The 19,086-nt window shown below is 48.3% G+C and overlaps 1 protein-coding gene across 1 annotated transcript in view; it reads right to left on the reverse strand.

Annotated features, from left to right (window-relative positions):
• Positions 1 to 16,490, reverse strand: part of LOC119101620 (protein PRRC1) — an 88,804-nt gene extending 72,314 nt beyond the window's left edge. Inside the window, exon 1 of the mRNA XM_037225011.1 lies at positions 16,215 to 16,490. Coding sequence (XP_037080906.1) covers positions 16,215 to 16,216 — 2 coding nt within the window. The 5' untranslated portion in view covers positions 16,217 to 16,490. The remainder of the gene's footprint in view (positions 1 to 16,214) is intronic.
• Between the last annotated feature and the right edge of the window lie 2,596 nt (positions 16,491 to 19,086).

Here is a 19,086-nt window from a genome sequence, read left to right on the forward strand (position 1 = left end):
CCAGAACACTATTTCATAGCGGTCAGTGATATTTGATTATTCAAGCACACATGTCAAAATTATGAAATATGGATGTCATCACTGCCTGTGCTCATTTAAAATGATCAGCAGAAATTAAATGCACTATGCTTCTTGAAAAATGTAGATGCTGGAGAACAGTCCTGTTATGTTCTATCTTACTGCACATGCATTCTGCTAGTCAATTGTGAGAGAAAATTATTTAAATGTAACAAATGATAACATCATTATAAACCCGTATTGCACAAGACACACAGGACATTTGAAATGTCTGGGGTAAGGGTAGATCATGTAGAGCACAGCAGTGAGATCATGGAAACAATTTAAGCACATACCCCCTAAATCCAAGAGCTCATAATTTAGCACATAGGTGCCACTATCACACACAGTAACTGTTTAAAACCAGACCTAATCCAGCCGATTACACCCAAAACTTACCTGTGAGCATATCACACTGCAAGGCCTGCCCCACGCAGGGATGATAAGTCAACAGCAGCACAACTAAAACCAAAGAAAGACCCACATAAGACGCCCGCACCCCTGTGCCCCACAGTAATGCTGTGATGCCGAAGTCGAACCAATGTCCTGTCTTGGATCAGGGCACATAGCCTCCTGGGCTCAAGCGTCCGTTTCAGTTGTCTTCGTTGCGTCCCTTTTGTATTCAGATTTTCCTTGCAGCTTTCCTTTGGTATATTGTGGAGACTAAGCATGGTAGAGGAACATGACAGATTTAGCCACGGGGTGGATTCTGGTGCGGGGGATGCATTAGTACTTAGTAGTTAATAATATGTCGAGCTGCAAAATTAGGAGTCACTGTATCTACATACAAGTAAACTACCCATTTATACCAACAGGCCTGATCTCCTCGATCACCTCGCTCGTTCCACACTCAAACAATAGCACAAGATCTCGCAACTTCAGTGACACACGACGTGACATGAATCGCGGTAGCACGCCCATTTCTTTGCCAGCACTCGACGCAGAATCTGTTCTCCATGCGTCGCATTAAAATGCCTATATATTGCTACCTTATCAATCAGTTCGCGTCTATGCTTACGGTTCGCTCAGCCCGACGAGTTGCTCGCAGGTCTTTCATCGTTTTTTGCCTCGTTGCGGGGTCTTCCCTGTTAATGCTAAACTACAAAGCAATATAAAGTTATAACAAAATAATAAAGATAGAAGCGAGCTCACACACAAAACATGAGCACATACACACAAACATACACACACAAACACAGACACACACACACACGTACACAGGGACATGAACCAATCACTACTTTCACACCGCCGTCCGCCATACGTGACCAATCACGATGCCTCACAAGACTTGAGTACATTTGTGACCTCGCATTGAACTTCAAATCAGGGCAAACGGTACACACAGTAGCCATATTACTTGGTGGATCAAAAGAAAAACAAAAAACAAAAACGCATGCATACGCATGATAGACCACACGTTTACAAGCCTCAGGTTTGTCAGACATGCTCTCGCAGAATTATGCACTGGCACTATAGTTCTTTCAAAAGCTTGCAAAGGCGTAAGAATTTAAACAGTTCGTCAATAAGAACTGGATAAACATTGCCAATTAGCGATTTCATACATATTGGCTCTCCATGTTTGTGACAGATTTCCACAATACGTCGTCGCTGACGCGCAAGTCATGGGCATTCCACTAGCATATGTTGTACTGTTTGAGGGCATACGCAGTTCTCACAGGTAGGTCTTGGTTTTCGATGCATGAATGGGCATATGTTGTATGTCCTAGTCGTAGTCGGCATAGGATGATTTCTTCGCGCCGGCTGATCCTCGTTGAGGAGTCCCATTGTCCTATATTCTCCTTTACCGTTTTCAGTGTTGTATGAGGTCCGTGCCCATGCCGGGTTTTGTTGAAAGAAGTTCTTATAGATGAGTGCAAAGTCGGCAAGTACTCTCTGTAGGCCTGTTTGGGTTTCAAGTATTTCGTTTAACAGCACCGCCGCCTTTGCCTGCGCATCTGCTATTTTATTTCCTACTATACCACGGCGACCTGGAATCCATATTATTTCAATCTCGAATACTTCTTCTAGTAAACGGTGCGAGGTTTCAAAAATATTTATCATCACCGGATAGTTAGAAGTAGAATTTTTTAGTGCAGTGACCACCGACAAAGTCATTGCCTGAGATATAGCCACGGCCTCAGTCACAAACACTGAACACTTTCCTGGCAGTTTAAATCGAGCATAGCTTTCTCCGTGAACGTAGGCACCGCCCACTCCCTCGGTAGTTTTTGAACCGTCCGTAAAAATATAATTAAAATCAGGGGTATCCATTCTTAGTTCATAAAAGTCATTTTGTATTTGACGTACATTCAGAGCACTCTTATTTTTATTCGTCAGTTTTTTGGATTCACATTTCCGTAGCTTCCAAGGTGGTATGGAAGCTTTCTTTGTCTCTAAGTGATGAGGGAAGTCGAATTTTATCTCGTTACATATGCTTGTCACTCTTTCGTACAGTGGAAAACCAGAGATTCTTTTCATATATTCTCTTTCCACTTGGTGTAAAGAAGCCGTTTCAGCGGTTAGCCTCTGACACGGATAATTGTCCTCGCCTCGTGCCTTCATGCAGTATCTTGCTGTCAATTCATGTCATCGCAATCCAAGGGGAAGAATATCTGTTTCGACCTGTAATGGAAGGATAGGCGAAGTTCTCAGCGCCCCCGTTGCTATACGTAATTACGCATTTTGAACACATTCTAATGACTCGATCGCTGTGCTATTTGACCCATCTAGGATAGCGCATGCGGACCCAAAAATGGGCCTGATCATTGCTTTGTAGATTCTTGGGAGGGTGGTTCTATCAGCGCCACATCCTCGGCCCGCCAGACATTTTAGAATTGATATTCGTTTTAAAGCCTTTGCCTTGGTGTACTCAATATGCTTGTTCAAGTTGAGTCTGGAGTCTAACATGACCCCGAGAAATTTTACTTGTTCAGAGTAAGTCACAGGCTGATCATAAATCTTGAGTTCCGGTATATTCCTTAATTCTCACTCCTTCATAAATCGTCTAAAAATAACGGCGCTGCACTTCCGAGGCGAAAAAACAAATCCCCATTTGTCTGCCCAGGCACAAACACGATCCAGTGCTGTCTGCATTCTCTCGATTAATGGCATAATCCGTCTTCCTTGCACCCATATTGTACAGGCGTCAGCACACAGAGCGTTGGACATATTTCTGGGGGCATCATTGAAAATGTCGTTTATCATGATGTTGAACAGAATAGGGGATATAACCCCACGCTGCACAAGTCCATTTTCTTGTTCACATATGTTGGAGATTACACTACATTTCATCTGGAAGGTTCTACCATCTAGATAAGACGTTAGGTAATGCATTAAGTGTCCTGGGAAACCAAGTTGGTACATTTTCCTCAGGAGTGCCAGCTTTGATGTCAGCTCATATGCGCTCTTTAAATCAAGGAAGGACCGCTAACGTATATTTATGGTAGAAAACCTCTTCTGACCTCAGACTCCAGTCGAATTAGATGATCAGAGGTGCATCTTCCCGTCCTTAAAGCACATTGATACCCTGATATCAGGTTGTTATTTTCTTTGTAGGATGAAAGTCTTGTGGCCACCATCATTTGAATTGATTTGCAGAAACGCGACGTCAACTGAATCGGTCTATATGATTCAGGTTTATCGCCCGGTTTGCCAGGTTTGATAATTGGAATAATAATGGAGTGTTGCCACTGAACCGGAAAGCTTTCCGAACACCATACATAATTAAACATTTTCAAAACTTACTGTAACTGATTGTCACTCATATGCTTGAAGAAAGCATAATGGATTTTACCTGGGCCTATCGAGGCGCTTCCACACAATGCGGTGGACTCTTGAAGCTCATTCATGGTGAAAACAGCGTCATATACCTCATTGTTGTCAGAAGAAAAGTTTGACATTTTTTGTATCAGTTCATTTAAACAATTCCTAAATATTGGTTGGTTGTTCTGGGAAGCACAAGTATTGGAGTAATGTCTTCCCAACACATTTGCTGCCTCCTCAGGGTCATCAATAATAGCACCATCAATGTTCAAAACAGGTAGCAGCCTTTGTGACCTCTCTTTTTTCGTAAATCTGCGTATGATACCCCACAGCTGTTGTACAGGAGTGGTGTAGTGGAATACATGCAAAAGTTTTTCCCACGAGTTCTTTTTGGCGTTACGAATAACCTGCCCGGCCTTTGCTTTAGCTTGTTTGTATTCCATTAGGTGGACAGTCTGTCGACTCCGTCTAAGTCGGTTAAGTGCCCTTTTACAATTTAGAATAGGGTGTTTGCACCCTTGGTTCCACGAAAGGCAACTATATTTTGTTTTCCCGTTTTTCTGAGGAATGTTTTCCGTTGCCACTCTGACTATAGTCTCAGTTATAGTCACAAGGTTGCCGATGCCAGCCGTTTCATCAAATCGCATATCACATTTGCCTGTAAATTCTGTCCACTTTGCTTTGTTCACATTCCACCAATGAAATGTGTGCGGGTTAAGTTCCGTTGTTTGATCCATTTCAAATGTAATATACACTGGACAGTGATCACTGAAGTGCAGATCATTGCCAGTACACCATGTCATGTACTGACATATACTTGTGGATGAGTGTTATATCTATGTGTGACCAAAGGCCAGTATTATCATCCATTCTTGTTGGACATCCATCGCTCAAAATATGCAATGCACGTTGCCGTATCACATGTTCCCACAGTTTGCATCTTTGATCGTATCGGTTATGCGCACAGGTAGTGTCGACTGTTGGCATCTGTGCATAGGATAAACGGCTGGGGTAACTGAGAAATTGAATTATCTAAATTAGGTAATGTTACTGTTCCACCGGGGGGTACATAGTGAACACACACATAATTGCGTTCTACCAACCTTCACTGAACAAAAATTTGTGATCACAGCTTGTAGTAGCGTATTCACATTTATTTAGAAATGTGGATAATTGTTAGGTAACATATAAACAAACCCCTCCTTGCCTTCCATTTATGTTTCCATATCCACTGTATAGCGTATAATCAGTGATCCGATAATCATATCTGTCCATAGGAAGAAAATGGGCTTCTTGAAGGCAGATAACGCCAAAATAGTTTTTAGGAGCACTAGTTTAACCTCTGACCATTTCGAAAAAAACTCCTCTGCAACTCCCACTGCAAAATGCTTAGGGCCATGCTAATTAACACAAGCACATCACAACTCTTTCTGCCCCAAATCCAAAGCAAGCTCCCAAAAAACAAACAAATAAACAAACAAACAAAAAGCATCAAAAACACGGCAACAATGCTCATCATCTCATCATGGACACCAACATGACAAATATAAGCATCATCTCAAGGCAACAAGATATCAGTGGTCATTACAAATATCTATGGAAAATTACATCCCCTCCTCCCATGACCTTCTGGCAGCAGATGTTGCCCGAATTTTCTCCAGGGATCTACCAATCCTTCCAATGCTTTGGGAAGCTAAATATTCATCATTTGTGCCATTGATATCCACCTCATGCCTCTTACATTCCTTTCTCTTGGTCTTGTTCTTACCTTTGACATTCTTCCATGTATCCTCCTCGTCTGCCTCTTGGTCTTCTTTCTTCTTTGTCACCCGCTCACTTTCACCACATGTTATCACCGCATTTATATGCACCACCTACTCACTCATGGACTGATCATGTGTCTCCCTGTTTGCCTCAGTTTGCTGACTCTGCTCATCATGTGAAATGGTTGTTCGCCTGTCTGACTGAAGTTGTTTTGCCATTTTTGCAAGAATAGCTGTCATCGCATTTATCTTTTTCTCCAATGTTTCCACCTTCTCTTTCAATTTCTATCCTTTTTTGTTTTCTGTCGGGGCACATGTCACAGTGGAGTATGTCATTCGAGCGGGGGTTGGTGACTAGCACTATATCGTTTTCTAGCCTCAGCATAGGGGATTTCATGCTCAACTTTTAGGGTACACATGTCCTTTTCTTTGATCCACACAGGATACTCATGTGACAGACAAGTGTGCCCTGCCGCACCACAACTCATGCACTTTGCCTCACATTTGCCCTCATGCACACGCTCACCATACTTCAGACACGTTCGGTCATTTGTGCACCTTCCTTCGAGGTGCCCATATTTACCACATCTCTAGCAAATTAATGGCTTGAGCTCATGCTTTTTGACATGATAAGTTGTGTAGTCCAGTCCAAGTTTTGGTGGCAAGTTGGCACATCAAATGTGAGAAGTATGGTAGGGGTATTCTCAACCCTCCCTCCCACCTTCTTCGTAAACCTCTTTGCTCCCACCACACCAAACTCCTTAAACCAGTGAACGATCTTATCCTCAGTGAGGTCCACTAAGTCATAGCCATGTATAGTGCCTTTGCTAACGTTTGGTTTAGGGTCGCGGCAGACCTCACACTCCTCTCTCACCAGCGATGATGCCTTCAGAAGCTTTTCAGTTTGGTTCTGTTGTTTTGTTTTAATCAGGAGGCTTCCATCCCGGAGGAGGCTTGCCTTCTCTACTTCGGTCTGCGTACCAATAATATTCCTAAGTCGTGCCTGAATCCATGGCCATCCCTTCGATCTCATAGGCTTGCCACATTTCAAGGTTATTCTGAGGTACGAACCGGCATTGCCGTCCATGAAGTCATTCCAGAAGTTCTCCATCACATCTTGAGCTCGGGATCGCTTTCCAGGCCGACCATGCACTAGCATATCTTCATTCAGTCGGTCAGCGCCAATTCCCACACCTAACCCAGATCTAGATTTGGACAATTTTATTAGTCTGTCAATGAGCAATGAAATAAAGTAGACACTTGAGAAACACAATCACAAACACAATCAAAAGAATCCACTGACTGATAATCCCACCGACAGCCTCCAGCGCACGTTCCCCCTGAATCGCTGTAGATGATCGAATGAAGTCGAACCAAGGCTGTAGAAACGCGTTTTCCATACGTCGCTTGTGCGCCGGAAATGTAGTGAAACTTCACGAACCAACCGGAATCTGTCAGCACTATTGCTCACGTTGTTTGCATGGGTTGCCTGGAAACGCATGCAGGAAAAAAATGTATGCCATGTGGAGACGCGTGCAGGACTGAGGGTTGATTTTGGTGGCAATGTTGCCCGTAATTGATGAATTCGGTGAGCGGAAGCTATCTTCAATTCATCAGCTCCTTCAGTCCTCAGTTTCATCCCAAAATGCTCCACTCATGGAGGCTTTATTTTGCATTGCGATTGTGGACGAGATCATGTGAATAGTAAGTACACAATGCCTGTGCTTACTAAGGATGTCATAGGCACTGAAGGTGGGACTGTCAGACCTTAGCCTTCAGAGCTTAAGGGAACATGTGGAGTAAACACGAGCTGTCAATGAGCACTGAAAAAGGGCCATTCATTGACCCAATCATAAGCAGCCCGCTGTACTTCTCATTGGGAACAGGGTCCTTTCATATGGGTGATCATTGGAAGTAGGTTTCTGATATATGACTTCATATGGGCCAGCTGCTGTGTTATGACCTAGTGATGCACAAAATGTATGCACCTGTGTTATCCAAATGATGTCAATTTAGACAATAATTCTGGTGTCATGCCTAAGCTATTTTGTTAGCATTTATTGCACCTGATAATGTTTTCAACCAGAGTAGGCACTGCAGGCAATGATGCTGCCCATATCTCACTTTGAAAGTGCCTGAAATACAACTTGCATACACATAGAGTGCATGGTATTCATAACAAGTAGTGTGGCGGCCACTCAATTTTCTCAACTGGGATCTATTTTGATATCCTTGCAAAAGAAGCTCCTTGCCCAGGCGGTTTTGCCCTATCCTCCGGTCTTGGTGTGCCACCCAAGGCTTCTTGCCTGAAAGGCTGGAACAGTCACTATTACCTGCTCACACTCAAGTTCTATGCTCTGCTATGCCTTCTGCAGCTGTTGCATGTTGTTAAGGCTTGCTTTTTCGGCAATTTGTATTTCAATAAGTAAAATTCCGAAGTTTAGTAGTATAATCTACGACACAAACGATCACATCAATTGTATTGTCAACTTCATCGAGGACTTATCAAAATTAAGCTCTGTCATACATTTGTTCTTGGCTTTGAGAACCTCACGCAAGATTGCTTGCGTATATTTGTGTCGTGGATTGTACATTTTCCGTGTATTTTTTGGTGTTTTGTATTGTAGTTGTAAGTTGTATATTTTTGCTTTGAGAAACTGAGTATATGATTATACGTCAAAATGTCTGATTTACACCAAAAACCTACAAATTTCCCTTTTGAGAAACTGGCTGCAGGAAGCACACAACATGAAAATTATTACGCATCTAGTCAAGATGATAGCATATGGGCATCCAATCTAGGTCCTAGAAGGAGCCCAGGCAGCAGCCCGGAACCGGCCATATGCCAGCATGTCATGCTGGCATATGGCCAGCCTGCCCATCTGTGACCCGTTTGGACCTGAGTCTATGCCGTTCACCCTTATTTGAAACTAGTTTATACACGATCAGAAAATATCCAACCATCGAGAGCAAAGCACAAAAATTAACGCAGTAGTGTAAAATATGTCGGCATATGGCAGCCCATCTGTGTCCGATATGGAGGCCAAAGACCAGCCCATCTGCGGTCATGATGTATGAGCCCAACTTGCCCACATACATGCCATATGAGCCCCAACCCGTGCTGCTCTCCTCTGTTATGTGCTCATCTGTACGTGATACGAAAAATCCAACGCGGGAGCACAAAGCATCAAGCCTAATGTACTTACGCCAAGTATAGTAGCGTATGGGCTACCCATCTGGGTACCAGGCTCAGCCCATATGGACCCCAGTCCAGGCAGCAGTCTCATGTTTTTGGAATAACTGTACACGATATGATAAAGCCGAGACAATGAAACTAAAATGGTATGCACATCACTGTTGTGTGTGGCAACTTTATTGCGCACGTAACATATGGGCAGCCCATCTGGGCCCCAAATTAAGACGATACCAGCTCACCCGCAGCCCATGTTGACATGAGCCCAGTTTTCCCACATATGGCCCATATGGATCCCACGACGGCAAGTACTCTCTCGTCACGAGTTATTTCTTCTTGATGTGATAAACTCAGACGGAACAGTACAAGGCACCAGCATTTCTAGTGCACCCGAAAATATGAAATGATGTAGGCATCCAATGTGGGACTCAGCTGGAGTCCAGTTAAAAGTCCACCTGTGGTCTATGCCCACATTAACCCAGTTGCCCCACGTTTAGTCCGTATGGTGTCCCATTTGGGAATGATGGCTGGGTATTTACTAAACAGAGCATTGTGTTTTCTAGATCTCGATAAATGCGCTGTCAATAATCCCCTGAAAAAGTTTATCTATGATTATAAGTGAGCTTACTCCATCATATCTGATGCTTGCTTGAATACCCTGAAATGTGAAACATTGTGAGCGAGTCACAGAGCTAGCGGCTGGCAGCACGCCTGGCGGGAGCGCGGGTAACTGTGAGTTCATGTGATGACCGCCACCGCAGACCGACGGTCGGCGTGTTAACTCGCTCCGACGGGTTTCCAGCTGAGCTCATCGCTGTACATGCACCGGGAGTCCTGCATCCGAGTCCGGAGCTGCTGACGTGTGTCCGCAGCCCCGTGGCCCACGCACGGTCACTGTCTGCTGTGGATTGCAGCCGGTTTCTGCTCAGCGTGATTTGTCGCCTCAACGGCCTGGATGATGTGTCTCCCTTGCGCCGGTCTCAGCATACAGATCTGCTTTGTCTCGATTGTAAGCGGCTGACTAAAGCAATGGTAGGCAGGTAAAGGTGAGACGAACGCCGCAAGCGCAGGGGAATACAGACCCACCACTCCAGCAGCATAGGAACCTCCAGCCAGGTGAAGGTGAATGAGGAGGGAAGGGAGGAGGGGTGGCGGCGCAAAAATGTTTTTTTTGGACGTTTTGAACTGGTAGGCGAACTTGATTAATAATGTATGGTTCGTTGATTTATTTTATATATATTCGCTTGTTTTCAAATTAGTTAATTGCTCGGGCCGTGTGACCACGCATTGGGTATTATACCCAGTTATCCGTCCATTTGTTCCTGCATCTATAGTATTTCATCTGATTCAATTTTCATTAGCTGCACCCGACGCCAGCTCCAACGGTTTGGATGGCTTTATTTTGCGCACAGACAGGACGGTGTAGTGACACATAACCCGTTTACATGCAACCCACTTCGAGAGGCGTTGTATGCCCGGATCAAACAGCCCGCTATTGAGGGCTCTCATGTTGCAGTTCGAGTCACGTTTCATCCGGTATAGTTTTTCAGTTGGTTTTTGCCCGGCGCGTCAAGCGCTGTCGCCCAACCGTCGGCGGGTTTCTTGCACGGGTCATCGACCGTGTCAGTGTCTGCTGATCGCCAGAATGTTTCACTGCGGCCACTGTCGACCGGCCTGGACGGTCCACTGCGGCCACTCAACCGGCCTACACGGTCCACTGCGGCCACTGTCAACCGACCCGAACGGTCCACCGCGGCCACGATCCTACCGCCGAGCCAGCCGCGTCCTGCGCGCTAGCGTGTCACATGCAATTTTCTACACACACAACTGCAGGCAATTGAACAGCGAGTAGTTCTTCTGCTACAAATTTAGATCCGCCTTGTAAGGTTGCTGCCTTACGGCAGATAAAGTCAGGCCATGGATTCAGCGAAGTCAAATTTTAAGCAAATTTAATTCAAGATCGTCCTACCTGATGCCAAAACGGAGTGTTGGATGAAGCCATACATCTCTGACGTAGTTAATCAGACGACACAACAATGGATAACATAAATTCCGGCGACATGAGGTCAGGTACGAATGTTAGACCAGAGTCAAAACCAGCCTGTTTTACCGCCCTGGGACTTGCTGCATGGAATAGTTTCCGGTGTTCTTGTCGTATTAATTGATAAGACAAATCGCATTACACATCTCCCACGGAAATCTTCCATGGAAAGGTCAGAACTGGTCATTGACCTAAAATGACCCAGTTCCACCTTTTGTTTTTAGGAACCTACTGCCTGACGTAATTTTTGTCACTTGTTAAAATGCAAACCTCAAAGCAGTCTTGTATGGTTTTGGCCACCATGACCTTCAAAAGATCAAGCGAGGTAAATGACCTTAAATGAACATCAGTGACTTTTTGCTAAGAACAGTTATTTAGGTTCTGGGGGCACTTTGGAGACCAACCTGGAGTTTGACCTTATTCGAACCGAAATTCATGACCTGAGAACCTTAAACTTTGACCCAAGGGAGTTCACGTACAGGCCAACACACTGCGAATTTGCCGTTTCTAAGTCTCTTTGTACCTGAGATCTCAGGGGGTCAAATTGACCCCCAACTCCAGCGAAGGGTATCCAGCCGGCCACCCGGGCGCGCGTTAATAAACTTTGAGCCCCCGTCAAGTACCGAGACTACACCTCATTGCCTGGTTCACCGTCATTGATCCCTTTCTGATAGTAACTGCTAACTTGAAATGGTGAGGCGGCGTTCGTAGAGCTGACGCTAGGTAGAGCCACGATGGCCAATATTTGCACCTTTTCGCATTTTTAAAAGATCAGGGTCCTTATAGAGGAAGTAAACGCATCCCGGTAGAATGCGGTACCGCTCAGCATGCCGTGTGGCGCGTGGTACGTGCAACCGTGCTTCCCCCCCCCCCCCCCCATTGGCTTAAGATTGGGAATGCGAAATCCGCAGATTGGCAAAAATCATCAAAGCGGCGGACAAAAATCGGACTTATATTTTAGTGATTAGAGGTAACAGCGAAACGAAATTGGCCGATTTTGACGGCACAAGGAATGGAATGTTGCACTGGCAAGAGCGTCAGGCAATTCGTGTGGCAGTGTACGTCCGCTCGTGCAAAACCTCGGCTCTGGTGGTTTGGTGGCGTTTTCAGGATTGAAGAAAATGTTCCTCATTTCAAGATATTAAAGCAAGCATCAGATATGATGCAATGAGCTCACTTATGGCGATTGGTATACTTTTGACAAGGCCTCTTGGCTCTTGTGGAACACTCCCTTTAAAGAACTGCCCGCATTTGTATGTGGTTTTGAACTGAATCAGCCATCTTGCAGTTCGTGCGGTTAAATCCTAAGCCGTCTTTCTTAAGAATCAAACCCTTCTAGTTTCTGAATTACACGCTAACGAAGACTATTTCGGGAGACTGTTTCAAGGTCACCCAGGTATTTATGACGCCAAAATAACTTCATTCAAATCCCATCATTCCACTGGTCTTGCGGCGATCAAGGCCGATAAAAATATAATGGTCGAATCGTTAGTATCTGGCGCTCACGAGCACGATCTACAGACATAATGGCTGCTAATTAGCTTTCAGTCAGTGTTGGGCAGGTTCGATGACAAACAAACAATTACGTATCGAGGAGCGTATTTACTAAACAAAAAAAGTATTGCCTAGAGCATACTTTCCACTTAGAAGTATACCAATAGCTATAACTAAGCTTATTTCATCACATCTGATGCTTGTTTCAACATCTTCAAACGCGTAATATTTTTCGAAATACTTGCCTTAAAATGACAGGATCCACCATGTTCCGACGAACATGAACAAACTCCATGTATTTGCGTTCGAAGCACGCCCAATCTTCTAGGGCTGTACGCAGTAAGCCAGGCTCCCGTATACAAAATGCCTACGTAAGAACATTAAAACTCAATGGCCGGAATACGAAGATTTTTAGTGGGTAGAATACTGAACTCCAGGGGGCTAACAAAGTAAGAGGCCTTCTCCAGTTTTCCAGCCTTTTCGCAGTGCGCATGTGTGGAGATTTAGTTACCGCGAAGTTTACTGCTTCCGATCACTCCCATATGGTGTCGTGTTAGTTCTGGCCGGTGTTTTTACCCGAATCGCACAGAACATTTAATAATGATGTTTACATACATGCATACATGCATATATATATATATATATATATATATATATATATATATATATATATATGTGTGTGTGTATATATATATATATATATGTATATGTATATATATATATATATATATATATATATATATATATATATATATATATATATTTATGCCCTCAGACACGCGAAGCTCGCAGAACTTGCGCGGTATATGACTGCTAGCTGACTCTTGTATACATCCGATTCTTCATTTCATTTCGGCACCTTAAACAGTTGAAATCAGGGTATAAAACACCAGCATGCAAACCAACAATAAGCTTTTCACTGGACAGCATTCATTGCCGTTTTGACATGGCAACAACAAGCAATTCTTCATTCATCATTAGTGTGTGTGGGGGGGGGGGGGGTGTGGGTTGCGGTTGGGTGGGTGGGGTTTCCTGCGGTGGGCGTCGTGCGCGGCTGCCCTGGCCGCGGCTGGATGTTGTACGCCGCCGGCTGCCGCTGTCACGCCCTCCCACGAGAGCAAATTTATCATGAGGAGCCCATTGGTCAGCATACGAGCCCGATGATGTTAGCGCATGGCTCGACACGCTGTGGCTCCGGCACACCCGACACCAACACACACTCATGAGCCACAGAGCCAGGATGAAGCGGGTGGCATTGGCGGGATGGCGGTCCGGTCAGGCACCATGAACGGCTGTCTCCCCGCCCATGGCTGTGCGCCTTTAACCACGGTATCCACCTCCACCCTTTAGCTAGCGATAATATTTAAATGGGGCAAAAACGGGATCGCGTGCATACTAATACGCCCAACCGGCAAGGGTCCCCCGCACTGGCGAATTATATTGACAAGAGCCCACTGGGTAATGACCCTGGGACCCCCCCCCCCCGGCCTGAACTAATCCACGCAGACTCCACGCACTCGGCGCCCATCACACTCATTCCAAGCATTCGCATACGCTGGCGCCCACATCATCTCGTTCGTCCTTGGCACGCACACGGGTGGGACCCCCCCCCCCCCCCTCTCTATTTCCCGCACCTTGACATTATAATTGGCTCGTCTGCATTGGCCCCCGTTAAGTTTTAATTCACTTATCACATTTCGGTCTTGCCATAAATGTACGTTTAAGCCCCGTTCAAAGCACATCACGATGATTTGCCAGCTTGACACCGACGCAGCTGCTGGGTCGACCACGAGTGTCAAAGCTGAACGGCGACTCGCTCCCTCGCCTGACCTCCAGGGTAACGGCTCTCTATTTGGACGACGCTTCCCACGTTCTGTCCACGATGGGCGGCCCATCATTCACACGGCCGCGCCCACCGCTCGCAGCTTTCCGCTGCCGCGCATGCGCCTTAGGCAGCGCCTCGTCCAGCACGGAGGCGTCGCTTCCGGCGCTTCTGCGCCCTCGCCTCCCGCCCGCCGGAGCAGGCTTTGCAAGGCACCGCCCTACGGCGCGTCCCCCACAGGCCTGGAGGCAGACAGCGCGCTCATGGGGCGGTGGAGCCTCTCGGCAGACGACGAGCGCCCGGTGCGACCTGCGTTTACGCCTTACGGTCTCCTCGGTCGGCGCGCTCTGAAGACTCGGCCTGACCGGCCTGTCCGGCGACCTGACTCCTCGTCGCCTTCCCTATGAGCGTCGATGACGGGATCTCTATCCGTCCCGAACATCCCGTCACCAATAGCTCATAAGGCCCGGCGTGCACCACGTCGGAAGAGAGCGGACTGACTCGTGCCCTCTCCCATGGCGGAGACACCACGGACAGACTCCGCTACCGCCATGCACAATTGAGCATCCCGGGCGGCCCCCCCCCCCCCCCCACGGATTCAAGGTCACATCATGACCAATGCCTCTTTATGCCGTCACGCCTGGCGTCAAGTGGGAAACAACAAAACGAGTCGGCCGTCTAAAAAAAAGAGCGAAACTGTGACTTGTGCCGCGCTACCCACAAACGTCTATCTGCGTAAAAGCAGGACTACGGTCGTCTGGCTCCTCGTCCTTGTCACAGCCACGCCGGGCTACTCGCTTCCCGGCGGGCCGCGAGCGGTGGACTGCTCCGTCCGTCCGCACCGCGAGAGACTGTCATCTGCCGGCCGGTCGCGGGTGCCCGCGCCGCCATCGCGCACCGTCGGGTGCTGCCCTCTACCGTAATTGCCCATAGCGACTGACAGATGGCGTCCGTGTCTCCTCCCGAGCGCCGGCCCGGGCGACGCCCCGCGAGTAACCTTCCCCGGTCTCGCAGAACTGCGGGAGATCCTTCGAGATGTCGCGGGCTCGGCGCACATCACCGCTATGCCTCAACATCCCGGAGCAGTCGGTCTCTCTTCGACCTCTAGCCTACATACCGGGGTCATGTCCGGTTCGGATAATTCGACGCCGTTCTCCCCTATACCGAACCTCCGGCGTCCGTGTCGGATCCATCTCGGACGAGATGGGCCTTCGCTAACGAAACAGTAATGCCGTGCATCAATTGGCCAGAGAGCGATCCAGGCCAAATGAAAGGGAGAGGGAGATAGAAGCCGGGCAATACACGCGCTCGCTGAGGGAATCCGCGCAGCATGCGCGGAGCTAGACCGCGCTAACCTATTACGTGAGAGAGGCCGAGCGTGCGCGCTGGATCGAACCCGTGAGGTTCCGACTTATTGCCTCTAACTATTGACACCAAACCGGCTTCTAACTATTGAAATAAAAACGGGTAAGCAAAACGAGAAATGTACGGCGAACGGTCCACCTGACCCACATCCTGCCACCATTGCATGTCGGCGCGGCCCGTACATCGCGTCTGCCCGCGACGACGGCCAGACGAGGGCCCAGACAAGCCGATGCGTCTCTGCATGGCTTCCGCCATTGGTAAGCTCCGGACGCCTACGGGGCATGTCAACGAACTGGCCGCTGCGCCCAAGTATGCGTTCCGGACTCCGGACACAGCATCGCCCAACGCCGGGCCGAGTGTCCTCTCGCCGCCCGAGCCGACCTCGTCCAGCCTCGCTCCCTCACTAAACCATCGCTATGCAAACCGATACCTGTATTCACACGCAAAGACAACGAGGCAAAACATCACTCACAGACTGCGACACACCAGTCCATCGCCCAGGCGAGCTCAGCGTCGAGCCGCGTGGCACATACCACACTCACACCCCGAGCCCCTTCCCCTTTCCCCGGCTCTGCGGAAGGGATCCGGTAACCGCGGCTTACGCTGCCCGGCGGGGAGGGGGGTGAAAGGGCACGCTCGGAGCGCCAGCCGTCCATGGCCCGGTGAGTTGGAAGGACGGGGGGGGGGGAGGGGGTCAACAGCCTGGGCACTCACATCGTGTGCGCTGTCGTCGGTGACCGTTGTCCGCCGCGTCGAACGTCGCAGCCGGGTGCTACGGGCTGAGGCCTCGAGGATCGACCTCAAGGTGCCGCGGTCGCACTGTCCGTACTCTCCGCACTGTCCGTACTGCCTGGTCCGTACTGTCCTCCGGAGGCCCTCGCATGATAATTTATCAAATTTCGATGCCTTTCAACTGGGTCGACCCACCTCCGTCGCCTTGAGTGACCCAATGGGTTTGCCGCCTCGCCCCCTCCGTCCAATGCGTCGCCAGGCCGGCATGCGCCGCTACCAGAGTCCGGCCCTCGACGTGCCCCCAGGCCAGATCTCGGGCGTGGCGTCGTTGGCGACGACGCAAGGTCAGTCCGCTCTCGCCTCGGGCGGGCCCTGCGCGTCCCCCTCTGGCCCAGTTCCCACGTGGCGCGGCTCTCCCGACGGCATCTGGGGCGACGGCGGCGCCGACGCGGCGGGGGTTGTTGGGGTGAAATCGCAAACAGCCTCACAACATGTTGTTTTGAGCATTCCTGTGCGTATTTGCCTCGCCGATCGCCCGCTCCCGCCTCCATTTGTCTTGGCGCGATGGACAATTTTGGCAGGTGGGGCCGCCGTCATGGTTGTTCTGGAAGACGCACGTGGTGTTGTTCTGGCGACGTGAGTTGATAGGCCGGATCGTCGAGCCGAGCCGCATTCATCCCTCGACCTGATGGACCTGTTCGTCCGGGGGGGGGGGGGGGGAGTGGGATGGAGGGGAGAGGGAAGTCCTTGACCATGGCCGGCTGGTTCGCGTTCGCACGCTCTGTGCGTGGAACCCCTCTGGTCCCGGACGGGTGGCGCGCAAACAACGAGAAATGAAAATGTACGCCTACATTAGCACCACACACTGAATAACACGATCAACACAGCAAATCACAACACTGCATGCCAATCACCCAATTTTGCATATATGTAACACACACACATATATATATATATATATATATATATATATATATATATATATATATATATATATGTAATACCCGCGCCATTCATCAGTGTCTTGATCCCTATTCAAGTGATTTATCTGTGATGCTGCTCCAAAGAGATAATTCAGTAATTTGATTCATTTTTTGCTTAGTAGTCGTCTGTGGTCATGAATGAGAAATGCATCCAGAATGTTGAGTTTCATTGTCTTGTGTGTAGATGATAGAATTGCAGTGTTTTGCGTAAGAGCTCGGCGCGCGAAAAGAGTATTATGGTCGGGCTGTACGTTGTTCCTTGGTGCCCCCTCCGTCAGGTGCTCTGTGAGACGTCGGAGCAAAAATATTGTCACATCAATGTAGCATACAGAACCTTGCAGCAACACCTGGCAGCGCTCAACAGAGGGGTGGAAATGACCACGTATAGAAATCGGTACTTCCCAACGCTTTATGAAGCCAATGGGTATGCGGGTAAAGGGTGTCCCTTGCCGGATATTTCACTTGTGCAACTTTTAGATTGGTAATCGGGACGGATTACGGGAAGGTGCTCTGGGAAAGCGCAATGGCGTAATCTCTCTTGCTCGTAATGCTGCAACGCTGAACCCGTTCAGAGAATCAACTGGTCAGTCAACTAAATTGCATTGGTAAAACGTTCTGGTCAGCAACTGAAGGGCATTACGGCCCATCTGGGGTTCCCAGCGGCTTTTAGCCTAGTGATAGCCCCAGGACCGTACGGAGACCCTTTAGACGGATACATCACAACCGGTCCCTCCCCGATGCGGCCGGCCCTCTAACTGAGACATCCAGCAACGGATCGGCGTAGGGGCCATCGCTGATGCAGACAGGCTCTTTACTGTTACAAGATGTCCAAATGATTGGTATCGAGACACTAATTCGCCTTATCGGTCCCTGGTTGAAATAGTGCAGAGGATCCCTCGTCCGGTTCTGGTGTCCCTGGCTGGCACAGGCCTCTCCACTGTCTCATTGTACATGAGAACCCCCTTTTGTTATTTCTCACAAATCTTTTCATTGCCAGGAGGGTCCAGACCAGCATAATAGGCCCTTTGACATACGGGGGCCCACCATCGTCCCTGTTCAGCTAATGCGCTCCTGGCCGACCCGAGGCTCATTACCGACGCCTGGTCTCCTGCTAGGAACTGTGGTCACTGACTAGCAATGTGGGTCCTTTATTGTTTCAGATGTCCCGACGAATACAGGATGTCATCTAATTGGCATTTAGAGATATTGGCCTTGTCTCTGCTCGGAAAATAACCCGTAGGGCTCAGAAAAGCATGGAACGGGCTGTTCGATATGGCTGTTATCAGTAAATTGCTTCAAATAGAGACAGTCAAACGGGTCTCCCATCAGTTATCAGCTGGAGCTACTCTCACATTTTAGGGTCCGGTCTTCGGGATGTGATCCTTTCATACGACCTCTGGCCTGCCCTTCGGATCCTTTAATCAGGCTCTTGATCTTCGGCCCCAAGAAAACAAAAAAGGACCTTCGGAACCCATGGGACCTTCGGAGCCTAAGAGGGAGGGGGGGGGGGCGGGGGAGTCGTGCTTAATTCGGTTCCCCAGGAAGATGAGGCTTTAGGGGCCATTTTAAGTGACCCTGGAATCTTGCATCATTTTAAAATGAATGTTTGGAGTGATTGTGGTGTTCCAATTTAGAATGGGGGCTTATAAAAATAAATGTTATGGCGCCCCGCAATCAAGGTTCTTGCTGCCTTTTCACCGTAGGAGCCAAACCAGGATTTCAGCAGTGTAAGGTAGGGCAATTGCAGTGCCCCTGTATTTCGGTGCCCCTTGAAAGGGAAGTTTTGGAGCACCTTTAATTGTTCTTTCATTCGCCCACTTGCATTTGCTATCTCAAGGAAACAAATGCAGTGCTGGTCCGAAAGAAAGGTG

The sequence above is a fragment of the Pollicipes pollicipes genome, unplaced genomic scaffold, assembly GCF_011947565.3.
Source record: "Pollicipes pollicipes isolate AB1234 unplaced genomic scaffold, Ppol_2.1 Scaffold_4881;HRSCAF=5763_pilon_pilon_pilon, whole genome shotgun sequence".
In the NCBI taxonomy this organism is placed as follows: Eukaryota; Metazoa; Arthropoda; class Thecostraca; order Pollicipedomorpha; family Pollicipedidae; genus Pollicipes; species Pollicipes pollicipes.